This window comes from Triticum urartu, chromosome 7, assembly GCF_003073215.2.
Source record: "Triticum urartu cultivar G1812 chromosome 7, Tu2.1, whole genome shotgun sequence".
In the NCBI taxonomy this organism is placed as follows: Eukaryota; Viridiplantae; Streptophyta; class Magnoliopsida; order Poales; family Poaceae; genus Triticum; species Triticum urartu.
This window is the reverse complement of record NC_053028.1, coordinates 632,885,098-632,901,243: the sequence shown is the minus strand read 5'-3', so window position 1 is coordinate 632,901,243 and position 16,146 is coordinate 632,885,098. Positions and strand designations below refer to the sequence as shown.

The following is a 16,146-nucleotide window of genomic DNA, read 5'->3' as shown; positions in this document are numbered from 1 at the left end:
GTTTTTCTCGGACGTACATTCGTCCACGTCATGTGTATAACCGATACACCTACCACCAGTGGATGATTACCACATACATATACTCACTGACACATACATATGACATACTGATTACTGAACAAACATTAACACCCGTATATATAACTGATAAAGGTTGGAGACACTACTACAGTTCAGTTCAGTTTTGTGTACTAGAGTTTCAGTTCAGCAACAGCATCATGGCTCAACAGTCGTCAGGCTCAGACACAGGCGGGTGTGCAGAGACGTATGTGTTCTTTTTATAAGATTTCGTGGAAGCGTTCCTACTCCCTCGAGGGGAGCCGCGTGAGTTTATATTGATGAGGCCGATGGCCTTGCCTTGGCGTACAAGGAGAGATACAAGAGTTGGGTTACAATACGAGAGGGAAAGAAAGAGGTTGAGATTACAACGCTAGTTCTAACACCCTCCCTTAATCTCAACTATCCCAAATTAAGACTACTCTTGAACTTTTCAAATGGTCTTGCTGGTAACGCCTTTGTAAAGCCATCAGCCACTTGATCCTTGGAGGGAATAAACCGTATCTCAAGTTTCTTAGCTGCAACTCTTTCTCGCACAAAGTGAAAATCAATTTCTATGTGCTTTGTCCGTGCATGAAATACAGGATTTACAGACAAATATGTTGCTCCCAAGTTATCACACCATAAACATGAGATACGATTTTTCTTGATCCCCAATTCTTCAAGAAGTGATTCAACCCAAATGATTTTAGCAGTTGCATTTGCCAGAGACTTGTATTCAGCTTCTGTGCTTGACCTTGACACAGTGGCTTGCTTTCTAGCACTCCAAGAAATAAGATTAGAGCCAAAGAACACTGCAAAGCCTCCAGTTGATCTTCTGTCATCACTATATCCTGCCCAGTCAGCATCAGAGAATGCACTCACAAGAGAGGAAGTAGACCTTTTGAAATGAAGTCCTATTCCCATAGTATGCTTCACATATCTTATAATCCTCTTGACAGCTGACCAATGTGCAGAAGTAGGTGCATGTAGATATTGACATACCTTGTTGACAGCAAATGAAATATCTGGACGTGTGAGAGTTAGATATTGTAATGCTCCCACAGTACTCCTATACCTTGTGCTTTCCTCCTCTTGAAGTGGCTCACCTTCATATGCTGAGAGTTTTTCTGAGAAAGACAAAGGTGTAGGCACTGGCTTGCAATTCTTCATTCCCATGCGAGACAGAAGCTCAACAATATATTTCTCCTGATTCAACACAATGCCATCTTGAGTTTTCTTGACTTCAATACCTAGGAAGAAATGCAAATCACCTAGGTCTTTCAAGGCAAATTCCGAGCTTAAATCATGTAGGAGAGCATTAGTAGCATTCTGTGAAGAACTTGCAACTATGATATCATCAACATATATAAGCACAAAAATTACCACCCCTGTTTTGTTATAAATGAACAAGGATGTATCAGCCTTGGAAGCAAAGCAGCCAATATATTTCAACTGTAAGCTCAATCTGGAGTACCATGCTCTGGGTGCTTGTTTAAGACCATAGAGTGCCTTGTCAAGCTTGCAAACATAATGTGGTAGCTTCTTATTCTCATACCCAGGTGGCTGTTTCATGAACACTTCCTCTTCCAGAACGCCATGCAAAAATGCATTCTGTACATCTAGCTCGCTTAAACTCCATCCCTTGGATACAGCAATGGCCAACACAAGTCTAATCGTTGCAGCTTTCACAACAGGACTAAAGGTGTCCTCATAATCAATGCCATAACGTTGTTTAAAGCCCTTTGCAACTAGACGTGCTTTATACCTGTCAATGGAGCCATGTGCCTTCTTTTTGATTCTATATACCCATTTGCAATCAATGATATTTTTACCTTTCTGATCTGGTACAAGATGCCAAGTTTTGTTCCTCATGAGTGCTGAATATTCCTCATCCATTGTCTTCTTCCATTTAGGATCATCAAGTGCACTTCTCAACGTTGTTGGCTCTCCTGAAATACACAACATCCCATATGGAATAGTCCCATCTTTTCTTATTTTAGGATTCCGTATACCTTTCTGTAGCCGAGTCATAACTCGTGAAGAAGCCACTGGCTGGACTGCTGGGATACTCGCCACAGAAGATCCACCAGAATCTGCATGTGACACAGCAGGCGAATCTGTCATCCCATGCACAAGAGATCCTATAGTTGCTGGTGTGGTTGCCTCCTCTGTGCACACACGGGTGCCAACCAACCGAGCCGGCGTAGCAGATCCGCTGCCCGACCGTGGCTGCACGCGCACGCGGGGCGAGGGGGATCCGACCCCACTGCTGGTCCCGCCTGGCGCTGATGTGGAGGCGCTGGAATGGCCCGACTGCAGGTCCGCGCTGGAGCTGGCAGGAGCGCGATCCGAGAGCGATTTGGTCGCGCGATCCAAGGACTGGACGCGCACAGGAGTTCCAGGCGCCGCCGGATCATCTTCGTTATCTGCGCCAGGTTCGTCTTCTCCAGCATGCAATATAGGATCAAATTGAGCCATATTTTCGAGATTTTGTTCATTTTGAGCACCGTTTTCTTCAAGGACCTGCACAGGCAATAGAGAAGAACCAGTACCAGCAGAAATATCATCACATTGATTAGTACAATCGTCGCCCCCATGATCAAAAGACCGAAGATGTGAAGGGAGAAGAAGAATTTCTTTGCGGAGAAGTGCACCGGCATTGGGATGAAGGGAGGCAAAGGGAAACACTGACTCATCAAAAACAACATCTCTGGAGATATAGACCCTACCAGTAGGAACATCAAGACATTTGACCCCTTTATGCATGGGGCTATAGCCTAAAAAGACACACTTTTTGGAGCGGAAAGCGAGTTTGCGTGTGTTGTAGGGTCTAAGATTTGGCCAACATGCACAGCCAAAGATACGAAGAGATGTGTAATTGGGTGTGACACCAAGGAGTCTTGTAATGGGTGTTTCAAATTTGGTAACTTTACTTGGAAGCAAATTGATGAGGTATGTGGCAGTTAAAAACGCTTCATCCCAGAATTTAAGTGGCATGGATGCATTGGCTAGTAGTGCTAGCCCCATATCAACTATGTGACGATGCTTTCTTTCAGCAGATCCGTTTTGTTGGTGAGCGTGAGGACACGAGACATGATGGGATATACCAAGTTTTTGGAAGAAAGAGTTCAGTTTTTCATACTCACCACCCCAGTCACTTTGCATAGCAATAATCTTGGAATTCAGTTTGCGTTCAACAAGATTTTGGAAATTGAGAAAGACTTGGAATACATCAGACCTTTTCTTCAATAAGTAAATCCAAGTAAATTTACTAAAATCATCAACAAAGCTTACATAGTATGAAAATCTACCAACTGAAGTTGGAGCTGGCCCCCATACATCTGAAAATATAAGTTGGAGGGGACCAGTAGACACACTAGTAGAGATGGGGTAAGGTAATCGATGACTCTTTGCTTGCTGACACGGATCACAAACTGACTCAATACTATTCTCATAAGAGAGTTTATTTTTGCTAAGAACATATTTAGCTATGACTGAAGATGGATGACCTAAACGACTATGCCACCTTGATGATGATGGCTTGGTGACAATGTTTGCTTGCTTATTAGACCAGGAAGATGATGATGATATGAGTGGTTAGAGGCCTCCCACGCACCGTTCTCTAAGAATGATTCTCCTTGTTCTCAAGTCCTTGACCAAGAAAAAATAGGGATAGAATTCTATAAGAACATTGTTATCAAGGGTGAATCTATGAATGGAAACAAGATTTTTGGATGTTTGAGGAACATGCAAGACATCTTTCAAGTGCAAATTTTTCATGGGGTTTTTAACAATTGAACTACCAATATGAGTGATATTCATACCAGAACCGCTTGCCGTGCGAATTTGGTCGCCTCCGTTGTATTTCTCCCTCATTGTTAACTTGTCAATTTCTCCTGTAATGTGATTTGTTGCTGCACTGTCGGCATACCAGTTGGTATCCACGCCATAGGAGACAACATGCGCCTCCTTCTCTTCTTGATCGTTCTCTTCATAGTGCCACCAGCAAACACGTGCACCTCTTGGATGATGTTTGTAGCAAATCTGACATTCAGAGTAGTCATGTTGCTGCTCGCGCACCTGCTGTTGTTGTTGCTGTCGAGGCCGTCCCCTGAAGCCGCCGCCTCCATTGGCAGGAGAGGGCTGGCGGTCACCGCGATCACCGCGGCCGCGCCCCCTGCCTCCTCGCCCGCGAGCCCTGCCGCGGGACTGACCGCGGACTCTGTAGACCGCGTTTGCAGATGAATGAAAACCGCCTGAGGAGGAGTCGCCTAGCATCTCCATCCTTTGATCGAAGGCAGATATTTGAGCGAAGAGATCGTCCGCCATGATAGTGCCCTTGACAGCGCCGATCGCCGCCACCACAGAATCGTAGTCGCGGTCCAGCCTGCAAGGATATAATCCACCATCTCTGGATCAGATACGGGACGCCCACCAGCAGCTAGTTCATCCCCAAGACTCTTCATCTTTGCCATGTACGCCGAACTTGACATGGTGCCCTTTTTGGTATTTGTGATTGCAATTCTCAGATTGGTGATCCGGGACTGCGATTGTGAGGCGAAGAGGTTTGTGACTGTTGTCCAGAGCTCGAAGGTGGAATCCTTCCCGATGACCTGTGCGAGAATCTCTGGAGACATGGAGTTGAGGAGGTATGACAGGACCTGCTGGTCTTTGGCGATCCAGGGCCCGTACAGGGGATTCGGCTCTAGGGCCGTGGTCTTGTCCGCCTTCATGACCTCCACCATCTTGGGAGGAGCGGCGTCAGAATTGTCCAGGAGCCCCGTGACCTGCGCACCTCGCAGGGCCGGGAGAACCTACGTCTTCTAGAGGATATAGTTTCCTCGTGTAAGCTTCTCAGATGGCGACGAGCCGAGGTTGAGGGCGACGCTGGCTGAGGAAGACATGGAGACGACGATGATGTGTGATCTAGGGTTTCGATATGTAGCTAGATGTGTTGGGAAGAGGTGGCTCTGATACCATATAGGATTTCGTGGAAGCGTTCCTACTCCCTCGAGAGGAGCCGCGTGAGTTTATATTGATGAGGCCGATGGCCTTGCCTTGGCGTACAAGGAGAGATACAAGAGTTGGGTTACAATACGAGAGGGAAAGAAAGAGGTTGAGATTACAACGCTAGTTCTAACACTCTTTTGTTCCCGAACTGAAGCTGCCTTTTCCTTTCCAGTGATGTTGTAATTGGACGGATGAGGTCTCTTCACCAATCACTTCAGCACCTTTAATTTGCATATCCCATCCCCTCTAGAACTGTATTCTTAGTCCCAAGCATGCTCATGCATCCAACGACTAATTTGTCTTGTATCAAACCCAAAAGAAAGGTGTAGCGTCAAGAGGAATCTTTGGACTAACTGCAGAGTTAAAAGATGAGAGTATCTTCCCATAGTTAACAGCTCACATCTATCTAATGCATCCATGGTTAGCACATTTTTCATTCTGATGGCTGAAAGTGAGAGATGTCCCCTACTTCGAAAGGTATGTATAGATGACCCTCATCCTTGGAAATGACCCTCATTTTGATGTCCTATAAAATCCTTTTCTGATGTTAGCCTTTTGCGGCAGCTGTAGTTTAGTTTAGACTTCAGCCGCGCTTGGATTAGGTGTAAAATAATACGGAGGTGTTTTGTTTACAGGTGTAACTTACCGGCCGATGAGCAATTTCCACCCGGAAACAAAATGACCGACCGAGGCATGTATTTTTTACCGAGGTATCTGAAACAGAAACGCTGATCTAAACAGGGCCTTCCCCTTTTACTGTTTGCACAGATAAAGATGTACTTTCTTTTATTTATATTTGTTCCCTTATCATTGTGAGAGTGCGGCAGAAATCACATATTTGACCTGAGGGCCAAAACAAATCACAAACTGACCTTGTTCCGAAAAAATTTCACTCTGCTGACCCTTTCGTTTGGCGCCCGACAGCTGGGCACCACACACTACTATGCAGCGCCTCTCTCTTGGGCATCGCACCTCCTGCCAGCGTGGCAGCCCTGGTCCAGTTGCGGCCCCACAGACAGCACTGCAGCGCCTCAGGCTTAGGCGCCACACTTGTAATGTGTAGCACCTAGCTCTTGGGCGCTGCACAGGCTGTGTTCCACTTAGGTTGGCCCCACCCTCTTCTCCCATCCCACCCCCACCCCACACACCCCACCCCACACAAACCCTTAGCCTTGCGCCCCTCCTCTCTTCCCCTCTCCCCCTCTCAAATCCTTCTCAAATCTTGCAAATCCGAAGTATTTGACCGTGGATTTCGAAGCCAACCCCTCCCTTAAGGTAATCTCCTTCGATCCCCTCGTTTTCATCCATAGGAATTGTCACATTTGCTCAAATCTTGCTACTTTGGGGAAACCCTAGTTTTGGCTTGGATTTGCAAATTTGTATTGAATCATGTTATGTTTCTTTGCTAATTTGGGTTGGTTAGGCTTTCATAGTATGCTAGTGTGTTTGATGTTGGTGTTAGGGTTATGCTATGGTTAGGGTTGTGGTTATTGTTAAGTGGGGGTTAGGGTTATTAATTCATATATATGTTATGGCATATGTATTTTGTGCAAATATTTTTGTTAAGTACTTACTTGATATATGTGTGTTTTTTATTATTGTAGGGATGGGGAGAACATGTGTTTATGTTCATCATGTGGATAAAGAGGCCTTTTTGAAAGGCAATGTTGAGCCGGACCCGGATGAGCTTGACATGGTGTTTGAGAGTAGTCCAAGCTATGCGGAGCTCTTGGACCAAGTGAGGAAGGATTTGAATTGGATGGACCCAAGTGACGTTGTTGAGTTCGAGGGAAGGCATAATGTTGGTTTTGGAATGCACATCCGTTGGAAGACAATGCGTGTGAACTCCGAGCAACGTTGGGTTGCATACAAGGAGACGGTTGCCGAATCTCTAGACAAGGCTCTTGAGTTATTTGCCTCCAAGAAGGTTGAGTCTACTTTGAATTTGGACTTGAACCGGAACCCCTCCCCGTTGGTTGCTAGCACTCCACCACCCATGAACCAAGATCAAATGAGTGAACCTCATTTCACGCAACAAGATTGGCCAACATTGAGCCCGACTCCAAACAACCAAAATGAAGGTTTTGAAGAGGAGAATGATGAGTACGAGGAGGATGACAACGAAGTTGATCTCCATGACAACAATGTGGGTGATCTCGACCAATATCATGTGCAAGAGACAATGGACCAATCCATCCGTTTTTCCCGTGCATATGCATCGGACTCGGATGACGATGGTCCCGATGAAGAAGTTAATGAGGAGGGGTTCACACCGAAGGAGGCCCAAGCATTCAAGAAGGTATTTGGGAGGGATCACAAGAAACCATTGTTCAAGGATCTTAGTCTCGCGGATGAAGCCGTTGTGGATGGTGGCAAATGCATATCTCTTGGAGCTAGGCCAAGTTCTCACCGTGATTTGGAAGACGGCAAGAACAGGATATATCCCGGTTGTGAGTTTCAATCCTTCTTGGAATTGAAGATGTGGCTCGACAACTACTCGGTTACGCATTATCGTCCACATAAAGTGGCCAACTCGGACGTCAATGTGCGTTACACGGTGAAATGTGAAGTGCCAAGTTGTCCATGGATTGTGCGTGCAAGGCCATGGAAAGGAGGTCCCACTTGGCGCATAGTGAGTTGTCTACCAAATCACATGTGCCGGCACAAGAATGTGGATGGCAAGCTTGTGTACCAACAACACAGACAACTCATGTCCGAGTTCATCGCTTATAGGCTTTCCAACCAAATATCCACACTTCCAACAATGAGCATCAAGAGTGTCATTGACCTTGTGAAAGCCATCTTTCATTACAAGGTGAAGTATGACAAGACATGGAAGGCAAAGCAAGCCGCATTCAAGATGTTGTATGGCAATTGGGAGGAAGCATACAACCGACTCCCTAGGTTGTTGTTAGCTATGGCCACCACAAACCCATGCATGGTTCACGTGGTTGAGCCTCATGGGCACCAAACATTGATTCACAACGGGAGGACCGTCCGAGTATTTGGCCGTGCATTTTGGGCCTTTGAGCAATGCGTGAGGGCTTTTGAGCATTGTCGGCCCGTCATCGCCATTGATGGCACGTTCTTGACCGAACAATACAAGGGCACTTTATTGGTTGCAATAGCAAGTGATGCCAATAACCGGGTGTTGCCTTTGGCTTTCGCTTTGGTTGAGGTGGAGAACAATGATAACTGGGAGTGGTTCTTGCGTCAATTGAGAACAAGGGTATTACCGGCTGAAAGGGAAATTTGTGTCATATCGGATCGCCATCCAGGAATTCTAAATGCGGTGGTGGTTGACATTCCCGGACATAGAAAGTTGCACCATCGATGGTGCATGAGGCACTTTTGTGCAAACTTCTATAGGGCATGTGGTATCAAGGAGTTGGCCGATGATCTTCAAGATTGTTGTCTCGCTTTCACCAACAAGCGGTTTGCCACATTGTTCAATGCATTTCTCAGACACAAGAAACTTGACCCCGGTGGTCATGAATTTCTCAGTAAGAACATTGTCGAAAGGAATATGTGGGCACGTGCTTTCGATGAAGATGGCCGGAGGTACGGTCAAATGACAAGCAATATGGCAGAATGCTTCAATAAGGTGCTCAAGGGTGTACATGCATTACCCGTGACGGCAATAGTTCAATACACATTTGACAAGATGAATGGATACTTTTTGAAGTATTCAATGGAGACGGATAAGCAGATTGCTGGTGAGAACAAGGATAAGCACAAGTACTATTTCCCACCAAGGGTTGAAGAATGGTTGGACTTTCAATCACGAAAGGCAGACTCCCAAGAAGCTGTACTATATGACGACAATGAGTGGAAGTATGAGGTGAAAGAGCCTGGAGGAACCACAAACGATGGGCACCAACACGGAGGCCGCGCTTTCAAGGTCTCCCTAACACGGTGTGATTGCAGCTGCATGAGGCCATCGTTGCTTCATCTCCCATGCTCGCACTTGTTAAATGCAGCCCGTGTTAGGAATGTGGACGTCAATCACCCTCTTACCGTGAGGGAGTCCAAGTTCTCAATCATGACGGTAAAGAATACATGGGCTCCCCGGTTTCAGCCATACTTGGACCAATCACAATGGTCGGAGTATCATGGAGTTCAACTATGGCCGGACCCGGAATTGAAGGTCGTTAGACGGGGAAGACGTAAGACAAAGCGTCTTAGAGGTGACATGGACGGATGGGGCCGTGGTGGCGGTGGAGAATACGGCACCGACCAATTCCAAGAGCCTCGTGAGCAATCCCGTTGTGGGGACTGCAGTCATGGGGGACAGAACACAAGAACTTGTCCCAAATCAAGAAAAAGATCAAATAAAAATGATGCAAGCACAAGCCAAGCAAATGATAGCCAACCAAGTCAACCAAGGAGTAGCCAGCCAAGTCAAACAAGCCACCGAGGCACTAGGAAACAAAGAGGCCGTGGTGGTGGTAGAGGCCATGGTGGTGGTAGAGGCCATGGTGATGGCCTAGGCCGTGGGGATGGTCTTGGCCGTGGTGAAGGCCTAGGCCGTGGTGATGGTCTAGGCCGTGGTGGTGGTGGTAGAGGCCGTGGTGAAGGCCTAGGCCGTGGTGAAGGCCTAGGCCGTGGTGACGGTCTTGGCCGTGGTGGTGGCAGAGGCCGTGGTGGTGGTCTAGGCCATGGTGGCGGGAGAGGCCATGGTGGCGGTAGAGGCCGTGGTGGTGGTCTAGGCCATGGTGGTGGTAGAGGCCATGGTGGTGATCTTGGCCTTGGCGGCGGCCGTGGTGGAGGAATGTTCACTTGGCTCAATGGACCATTGCCGTATGTGACTTACTATGATCTTGTTCTTTTGGCTCAATGCTTGTGTTGTCATTTTGCATTGTGTGACTAACTATTATATTGACATTTTCATAGGTATGGAAACAATGAAGGGGGTGGAGGACACGGAGGCGAAAGGTGAGCTCCCTTGGTGGTCGGAGGAGGGAGAAGAAGAAGAAGAAGAAGAAGAGAGGAAGAAGAAGGGACAAGGACCATGACCTTTTCTATGAACCAAAATGTGTGCTACTATGTGATATGAGACATAAATGACTATGTCTTTTTGGCTAAATGTTTGTGTATGACTATGTGATTGGACAACTCTATTGCTATGTGTGTATGAGTATGTGATTTGGACTACTATATGTGCTATGTCTTATTTCTGTGTTTTTGGACTAGTACATGTGATTTGGATATGATTATGTGCCATCTATGTGAATCACAAAACATAAAAATCACGTTGTATATGAAAACAGCAGATAGTGTAGCGCCTCACCTCTGGGCGCTGCACAGTACAGAGCAGCGCCTATCCCTTGGGCGTTGCACACTCACTTAGCAATTTTTTGGGCAGAAAACATACTGGAAGCTTCTGTTGCTCTCTGGACTGGGATGTCCAGTAGTGCAGCGCCTAAAGGGTAGGTGCTGCACTGTGGTGTGTGGCGCCTCTGTCTTAGGTGCTGCACGGCTGGACATCTATTTGCTGTACTCATCCCCCCCCCACCCATCCCCACCCCACACACCCCCACCCCCACACAAACTCGAAGCTCAGTGCCTCCCCTCTACCCTCCTCTCTCCCCCTCTCAAATCCTCCTCAGACCCGGAGTATTTGACCATGGATTTCGAAGCCAAACCCTCCCTTAAGGTAATCTCCTCCGTTCCCCTCGTTTTCATCCATAGGAATTGTCACATTTGCTCAAATCTTGCTACTTTGGGGAAACCCTAGTTTTGGCTTGGATTTGCAAATATTTGTTGAATGATGTTAAGTTTCTTTGCTAATTTGGGTTGGTTAGGCTTTCATAGTATGCTAGGGTTAGGGTTATGTGTGTTTGATGTTGGTGTTAGGGTTATGCTATGGTTAGGATTGTGGTTATTGTTAAGTGGGGGTTAGGGTTAACCAAGAATTATCGGTTTTGTAGGCATGGCTTCATCTGGTTCCATGACGAGGCCACCGTGTGCTAACCAAGAAGACATGCCGAACAAGTGGGAGGACACATCTTTGGACAAGGTGAAGGAGAGAGATGCCAACATCCCGCCATGTTGGTGTGGAGATGTTTGCAAGGCGAAGGTATCCACCGACCGAAATAAATCATGGATGGAAGGGCGGAGATATTTTGTATGCCCGAACTATGCTTATGATCGTGCACTTCCAACTAACGCCTATGACCAACCACCGGTAAGCTCGAGAAGTAAAATGTTACTATCAAATGTGTGTCAACACTAACAAAAAATTTGTATGCAGTCACCGCCTCCTCTATGCAAGTACTTCACGTGGATAGATCTTGAAGTGCCAGAAGATGTCAAAAAGGACCAATACCAAGATTGTCTTAGGCGGCAACGACGGTTCGAAGAATCGTTTCGAAGAGGCTTGGAGGAAGAGCGTCGTCAGAAGGAGAGGATGGAGCAGAAGAAACGAGAGGAGGAGAGGGCACGCCAAGCGAAACTTGCTCGTGAGGAGGAGAGGGCAAGAAAGCTTGCAAAGGCTCGCGAGGCGCAAGAGGAGGACTCGGCCCATGACAAGAAGGGGAAATGGCCTCGCTCTACTCAGTAGGGACTTCGCTTCGGTGCACTCGTCGTGAACTTGTGAGGGCATGTGAGATGTTGGTGAACTATCTTCTAGGGCAAGCTGCCATTTGTCATTTGTAATGAATGTGTCGTGAACCATGTCATAGTAACGTTTGAATTGTCTTAAGTTATGAACTCGTCGGCATAAAATTTTTGTTTGTTCAAATTGCTGTGATGATGCAGTCATTGTAAGTATTATGATGTTCCGGTGAAATGAATGTGCTGTCAACTCTGTTTTTGCAGTAACCAACCATGCAGCGCCCAGAACAAAGGCGCTGCACTGTTCTATGCAGCGCCGAACGAACGGGCGTCACACTGTAACGTGCAGCGCCTTGCTCTGGGGCGCTGCACTATGACTTGGTAATTTTCGTGGATCGTCAGTGCTCAAAGCCTTCTGTGGCCCTATGGGTAGCCATGGCCAGTGAAGCAGCGCCTATGAGACGGGCGCTGCACTGTGAGGTGCAGCACCTAGGCGTTGGGCGCTGCATAGTACAGTGAAGCGCCTGACTGTCAGGCACTGCAGTGCTGTTAACTGCCAAACTGCAGAAACAGATTCCATTTTGGCAAATACAAATACTGAACAATTCAACTGAACAAAGACAACATCATTTAGGACAAATACTGAACAAAGACAACTAATAACTTGAACATCACATCATTTAGGACAATTCAACGTTACTACTAGTTCGCAAACACAAATACTACAATAGTAAGAGTTCACCAACATATAACATAACCCAACAAGTTCATCAACCTAACGAAACGGCTACAAGAGAGCACTTCCATAGTAACAAACACTAATGCCTTCCGCGCGTGTTCCTGGTGCCACGCCTGCAGGCAATCTTCTTCTTCCTGGGTGGACGAGCCTCCTCTTCCTGCACTTCCTCCTCCGCCTCCGCCTCCGCCTCATGATCCAAGCTAGCCATCCGCGAGGTCCCTACGACCACCTTTGGGTTGCCTCTGTTGCCAAAGTCGTTGGGCGTGTACCGGCGTCTGGGCTGCCTAGGCTTGAACACATATGGGGACCAAAGTTGAGCGTCCGCCAAAGTCATGTCATCATCAAGCTCATCGCCCTATCACACAATCAAACAATATGGTGAAGACCGACGTCGTAATCAAGTGAGAATCACATCTAAAGGATTAGTCATACCTCTTGGGTGACCGCACCCTCATCATCCTGATAAGCATATGAGGAACTCACATCGTCCCTCTGATGGTGAGATGAGGGGTCTGATGGTGTACCAGACCTAGAGGCAGATGGTTCATCAAATTCGGGATCACGGCAACCGAGAAGATTCGATAACCACCTTAACTTCCTGGCCTGACGCTGTAACATGAACAAGTGTGGAAGATATGAAACTCCGCAACATAGACTACCTCTCATAGTGAATGCGATTTGTACCTTGAGGAATGCTCGTAGTGAACCATCATCATTGCCTTTTCCAACTGGTGTTTCCTCCAGAATAGACTGGCTCTCATCAGCTGCTTTCTTGATCTCGGTGCGCTGCGGATGAGAAAGAATGAACACGTTAGCCATTCAAACATGTGTAATACGGACAACAGGAAAGTAAAGAAGAAACACTTTATCACATAGTTAATCACCGGAACAGCAGGGACTCCGTGCCCTACCCTGACATCTCTGTTGTACTTCCCCTTTGATTGATCCTCAAAGTTTACGGGTTCTTCAAGAATATCCTCATTATATGCCGGCGGGCATATCTCAACTCGAGTATTTTCAAGAAGCCATCTTATGTAGTTATCAAAAGCAAGTGGACTATGCTCACGAAGCTTGGCGCGTGCACTGCTACGAGCTTCCTCCACACAAAGCTGGAAGCGGGTAACATACGAAGCATGATGCTTGTCCCAGTCCTTTATCTTCCGCTGCCTTCTCCTGTCCAACCTGCATGGTACAAAACCAAACATTAGAAAAATCAAGGAGTGACGATGCTTAGTCAATACGGTTCATGCTCTCTTACCTATGAAGTGCTTTGTCCGTATCCACCCATTCCGGCGGGTGAGGCTGGAACAGACCAAACTGATGACACACGCGATGTGGCAAATGAAACTCAACAACCCAGTTGCATATCAGTGGGCACCGCCTACGCTAGAGATCCCTATCCCGCAAGCACATCGGGTTGATGGTAAACTCCGGGGTGTACCCAAGTCTGTCATCGGCGCCATATGGCTGCCATTCCACCTAAGAAATAGGGCAACAATGCAAAATTGGTGAATTTTTTTCAGGCAAACATGAGAAATGACTGAAGTAATGACCTCATTACCTGCTCAGGCGTAATCGTGTCCAAATCGGCAACGTACTTCTGGTACATGATATTGACATCGTTCGTCATCTCGGAAACCACATCCCACTTGTAAGCCCAAGTGGGGCGCCGTAATTCGTCATCTTCATCTTCATACCAAGGATTAAACCTGACTCTCTTTAGGCGTCCAACAGGCAGACGCTCCCAGCTCCATACAAAAAGTAGAAGCATATTACCACCAATGCCTGCACTACCTGTGATCCTGCAACACGCATCGTCCAGCTGCATATGAAAGAAAAACAATGTTAACTTGACAGCAAGCTTGCATTGCTAATGAAGAAATGAGTTGATCACAAAACAGACCAACTACCTGTCGGTACAAGTAGGCAAGAGTCGCCGAACCCCAGCTCCATTTGCTATCGAAGACGGTCAACGCCTTCAGCCACATCCATGGAGCGTTCTTGCCAGTGGAGTTAGGAAACAAAGTCCTCGACACAACATACCACATGTAGACACGAGCATGTGTCTGGATCACATCATCAGTGGCATCCGGAGGGCACGTCGCAAAGTGAGTTTGAATCCACGTGAAAGCAGCTCCGGCTGCTTTCCTTTCCTTCTTCTTCTTCTTCTCTTCTCCCTCCTCTACATCAGCCTCAGCCTCGGTAGGAGCCATATCGATAAGAGCAATCATCTGCTCGCGCCACCCATCAGAATCAATGCTCATACAGAGAGGCATCCCGTCGATAGCAAGACCGGTGATCAACGAGACATCCTCGAGCATCACGGTCATCTCCCCAGTCCGAAGATGGAAACCATGCGTCTCCGGCCTCCACCGATCAGCAAGAGTGGACACCAGTGGAGCGTTCAGATTCGGCGTGGACCGGCTGACCAACTGAATCCACGGGAGTAGTCCTGCCTGCTTGATGTACGGTGTGTACCGCTCATCGTAAGGCATGGCAGGACCAGAGACCCCGTGATACAGAATCTTCAAAGGTTCAAGCTTCTGCAAAAAACAAGTAATGACAAATCTTAGGGCATGTAAATTTCAACTTAAGGCAAAATATTTAGATTACTCGTTATTACCATCTCCTTCTCGCGCATCATGTAGGCCCGGTGTTTCGTGTCGTAGACATCGTCGAGAAGCCAAACCATCCTCACAAAGTTCAAACAATAAACATATATGAGTTCATCTTCATCTCAAATATCGGTATACACTAAACATCTAATATGTGTTCAATTACAAGAATCTCAACATCTCCTTCTCACACAATGAATATGTCATATGTGTTCAAATAAACTCAACATCTAATATTTCAAATAAAATCAACATCTAATATATATCTAAAAAAACAGATCATATATCTCTACAAAACTCAACATCTCATTGTTATCTATATAAATAGGCATCTCATATATATATATATATATATATATACATATATATATAAACAAAACAATCTAGGGTTTCACTAACAAGAACTATATATTGTGAACTAAGCAACAACACTACGGTACTACCACTGTGACTACACATCCTAAATCAAGCAAATCAAGCAAATCAAGGGTTCCATCAAATCTTGGACAAATCTCTAAAATGGCAACAAATTTACGGAGGAAAAGAAAGGGAACAGAGGAGTTTACCTAGTAGGATGGATTGGAGATCGAATCCACGGATCAAATCTTCAGATCTGAGAGGGATGTGGGGGGATTCGATGGGGGCGCCGCCGCTGCTCTCTGTCCAGAGAGCGGAGAGGGGGAAGAACTGCCTGGCCGGGCTAGGCCGATGCGCTTTAACTCACAGTGCAGCGCCCAAGAGCTAGGCGCTGCACATTACAAGTGTGGCGCCTAAGTCTGAAGCGCTGCAGTGCTGTCTGTGGGGCCGCACCTGGACCAGACTGCCACGCTGGCAGGAGGTGCGACGCCCAAGAGAGAGGCGCTGCATAATAGTGTGTGGCGCCCAGCTGTCGGGCGCCACACGAAAGGGTCAGCAGAGTGAAATTTTTTCGAAACGAGGTCAGTTTGTGATTTGATTTGGCCCTCAGGTCAAATATGTGATTTCTGCCTGAGAGTGCAACCCAATCCATGATGGATCCAATGGAGAAACAACATAGGCTACAGGTGCAGCGCCACCCTATGTTCTTTGCACCATACGCAACTCCAGTACGACTGCACCCAATGCGCTCACCTCAAGCACCACCGTCTCCGAGCCCCACTCGACCGTGGCTACCATCCTATGATGCAGGTTCGACTTCACCCCGGCGTT

At 46.9% G+C, this 16,146-nt stretch overlaps 1 protein-coding gene across 3 annotated transcripts; it reads right to left on the bottom strand.

The window, feature by feature from the left end:
- Window positions 1-12,370: 12,370 nt before the first annotated feature.
- Window positions 12,371-15,035, bottom strand: LOC125524031. 3 transcript variants are annotated; one of them, XM_048689110.1, is made up of 7 exons: window positions 14,967-15,035; window positions 14,773-14,886; window positions 14,254-14,523; window positions 13,905-14,165; window positions 13,602-13,645; window positions 13,216-13,399; window positions 12,371-12,689 (listed from the first exon to the last, which is right to left on the bottom strand). In XM_048689110.1, the coding sequence occupies exons 1-7, from the start codon at window positions 15,033-15,035 to the stop codon at window positions 12,423-12,425; spliced, it is 1,209 nt and encodes a 402-aa protein (XP_048545067.1). In that variant the 3' UTR covers window positions 12,371-12,422. The 3 variants fall into 3 exon arrangements, 1 of the variants encoding a protein (XP_048545067.1); XR_007290519.1 differs by lacking the exons at window positions 12,371-12,689; window positions 13,905-14,165; window positions 14,254-14,523; window positions 14,773-14,886; window positions 14,967-15,035 and having other exon boundaries at window positions 13,290-13,525; window positions 13,602-13,704; XR_007290520.1 differs by lacking the exons at window positions 12,371-12,689; window positions 13,216-13,399; window positions 13,602-13,645; ... (1 more) ...; window positions 14,773-14,886; window positions 14,967-15,035 and adding an exon at window positions 13,732-13,822 and having other exon boundaries at window positions 13,905-13,928.
- Between the last annotated feature and the right edge of the window lie 1,111 nt (window positions 15,036-16,146).

Coding starts and splice junctions, on each gene's coding strand:
- LOC125524031 (XM_048689110.1), bottom strand. CDS start 15,035: ATGGTTTGGCTTCTCGACGATGTCTACGACACGAAACACCGGGCCTAC. Junction 14,524..14,772: donor TACTCCCGTGGATTCAGTTG/GTCAGCCGGTCC, acceptor GCTGATGTAGAG/GAGGGAGAAGAGAAGAAGAA. Junction 13,400..13,601: donor ACGGACAAAGCACTTCATAG/GTAAGAGAGCAT, acceptor TCGTGAGCATAG/TCCACTTGCTTTTGATAACT.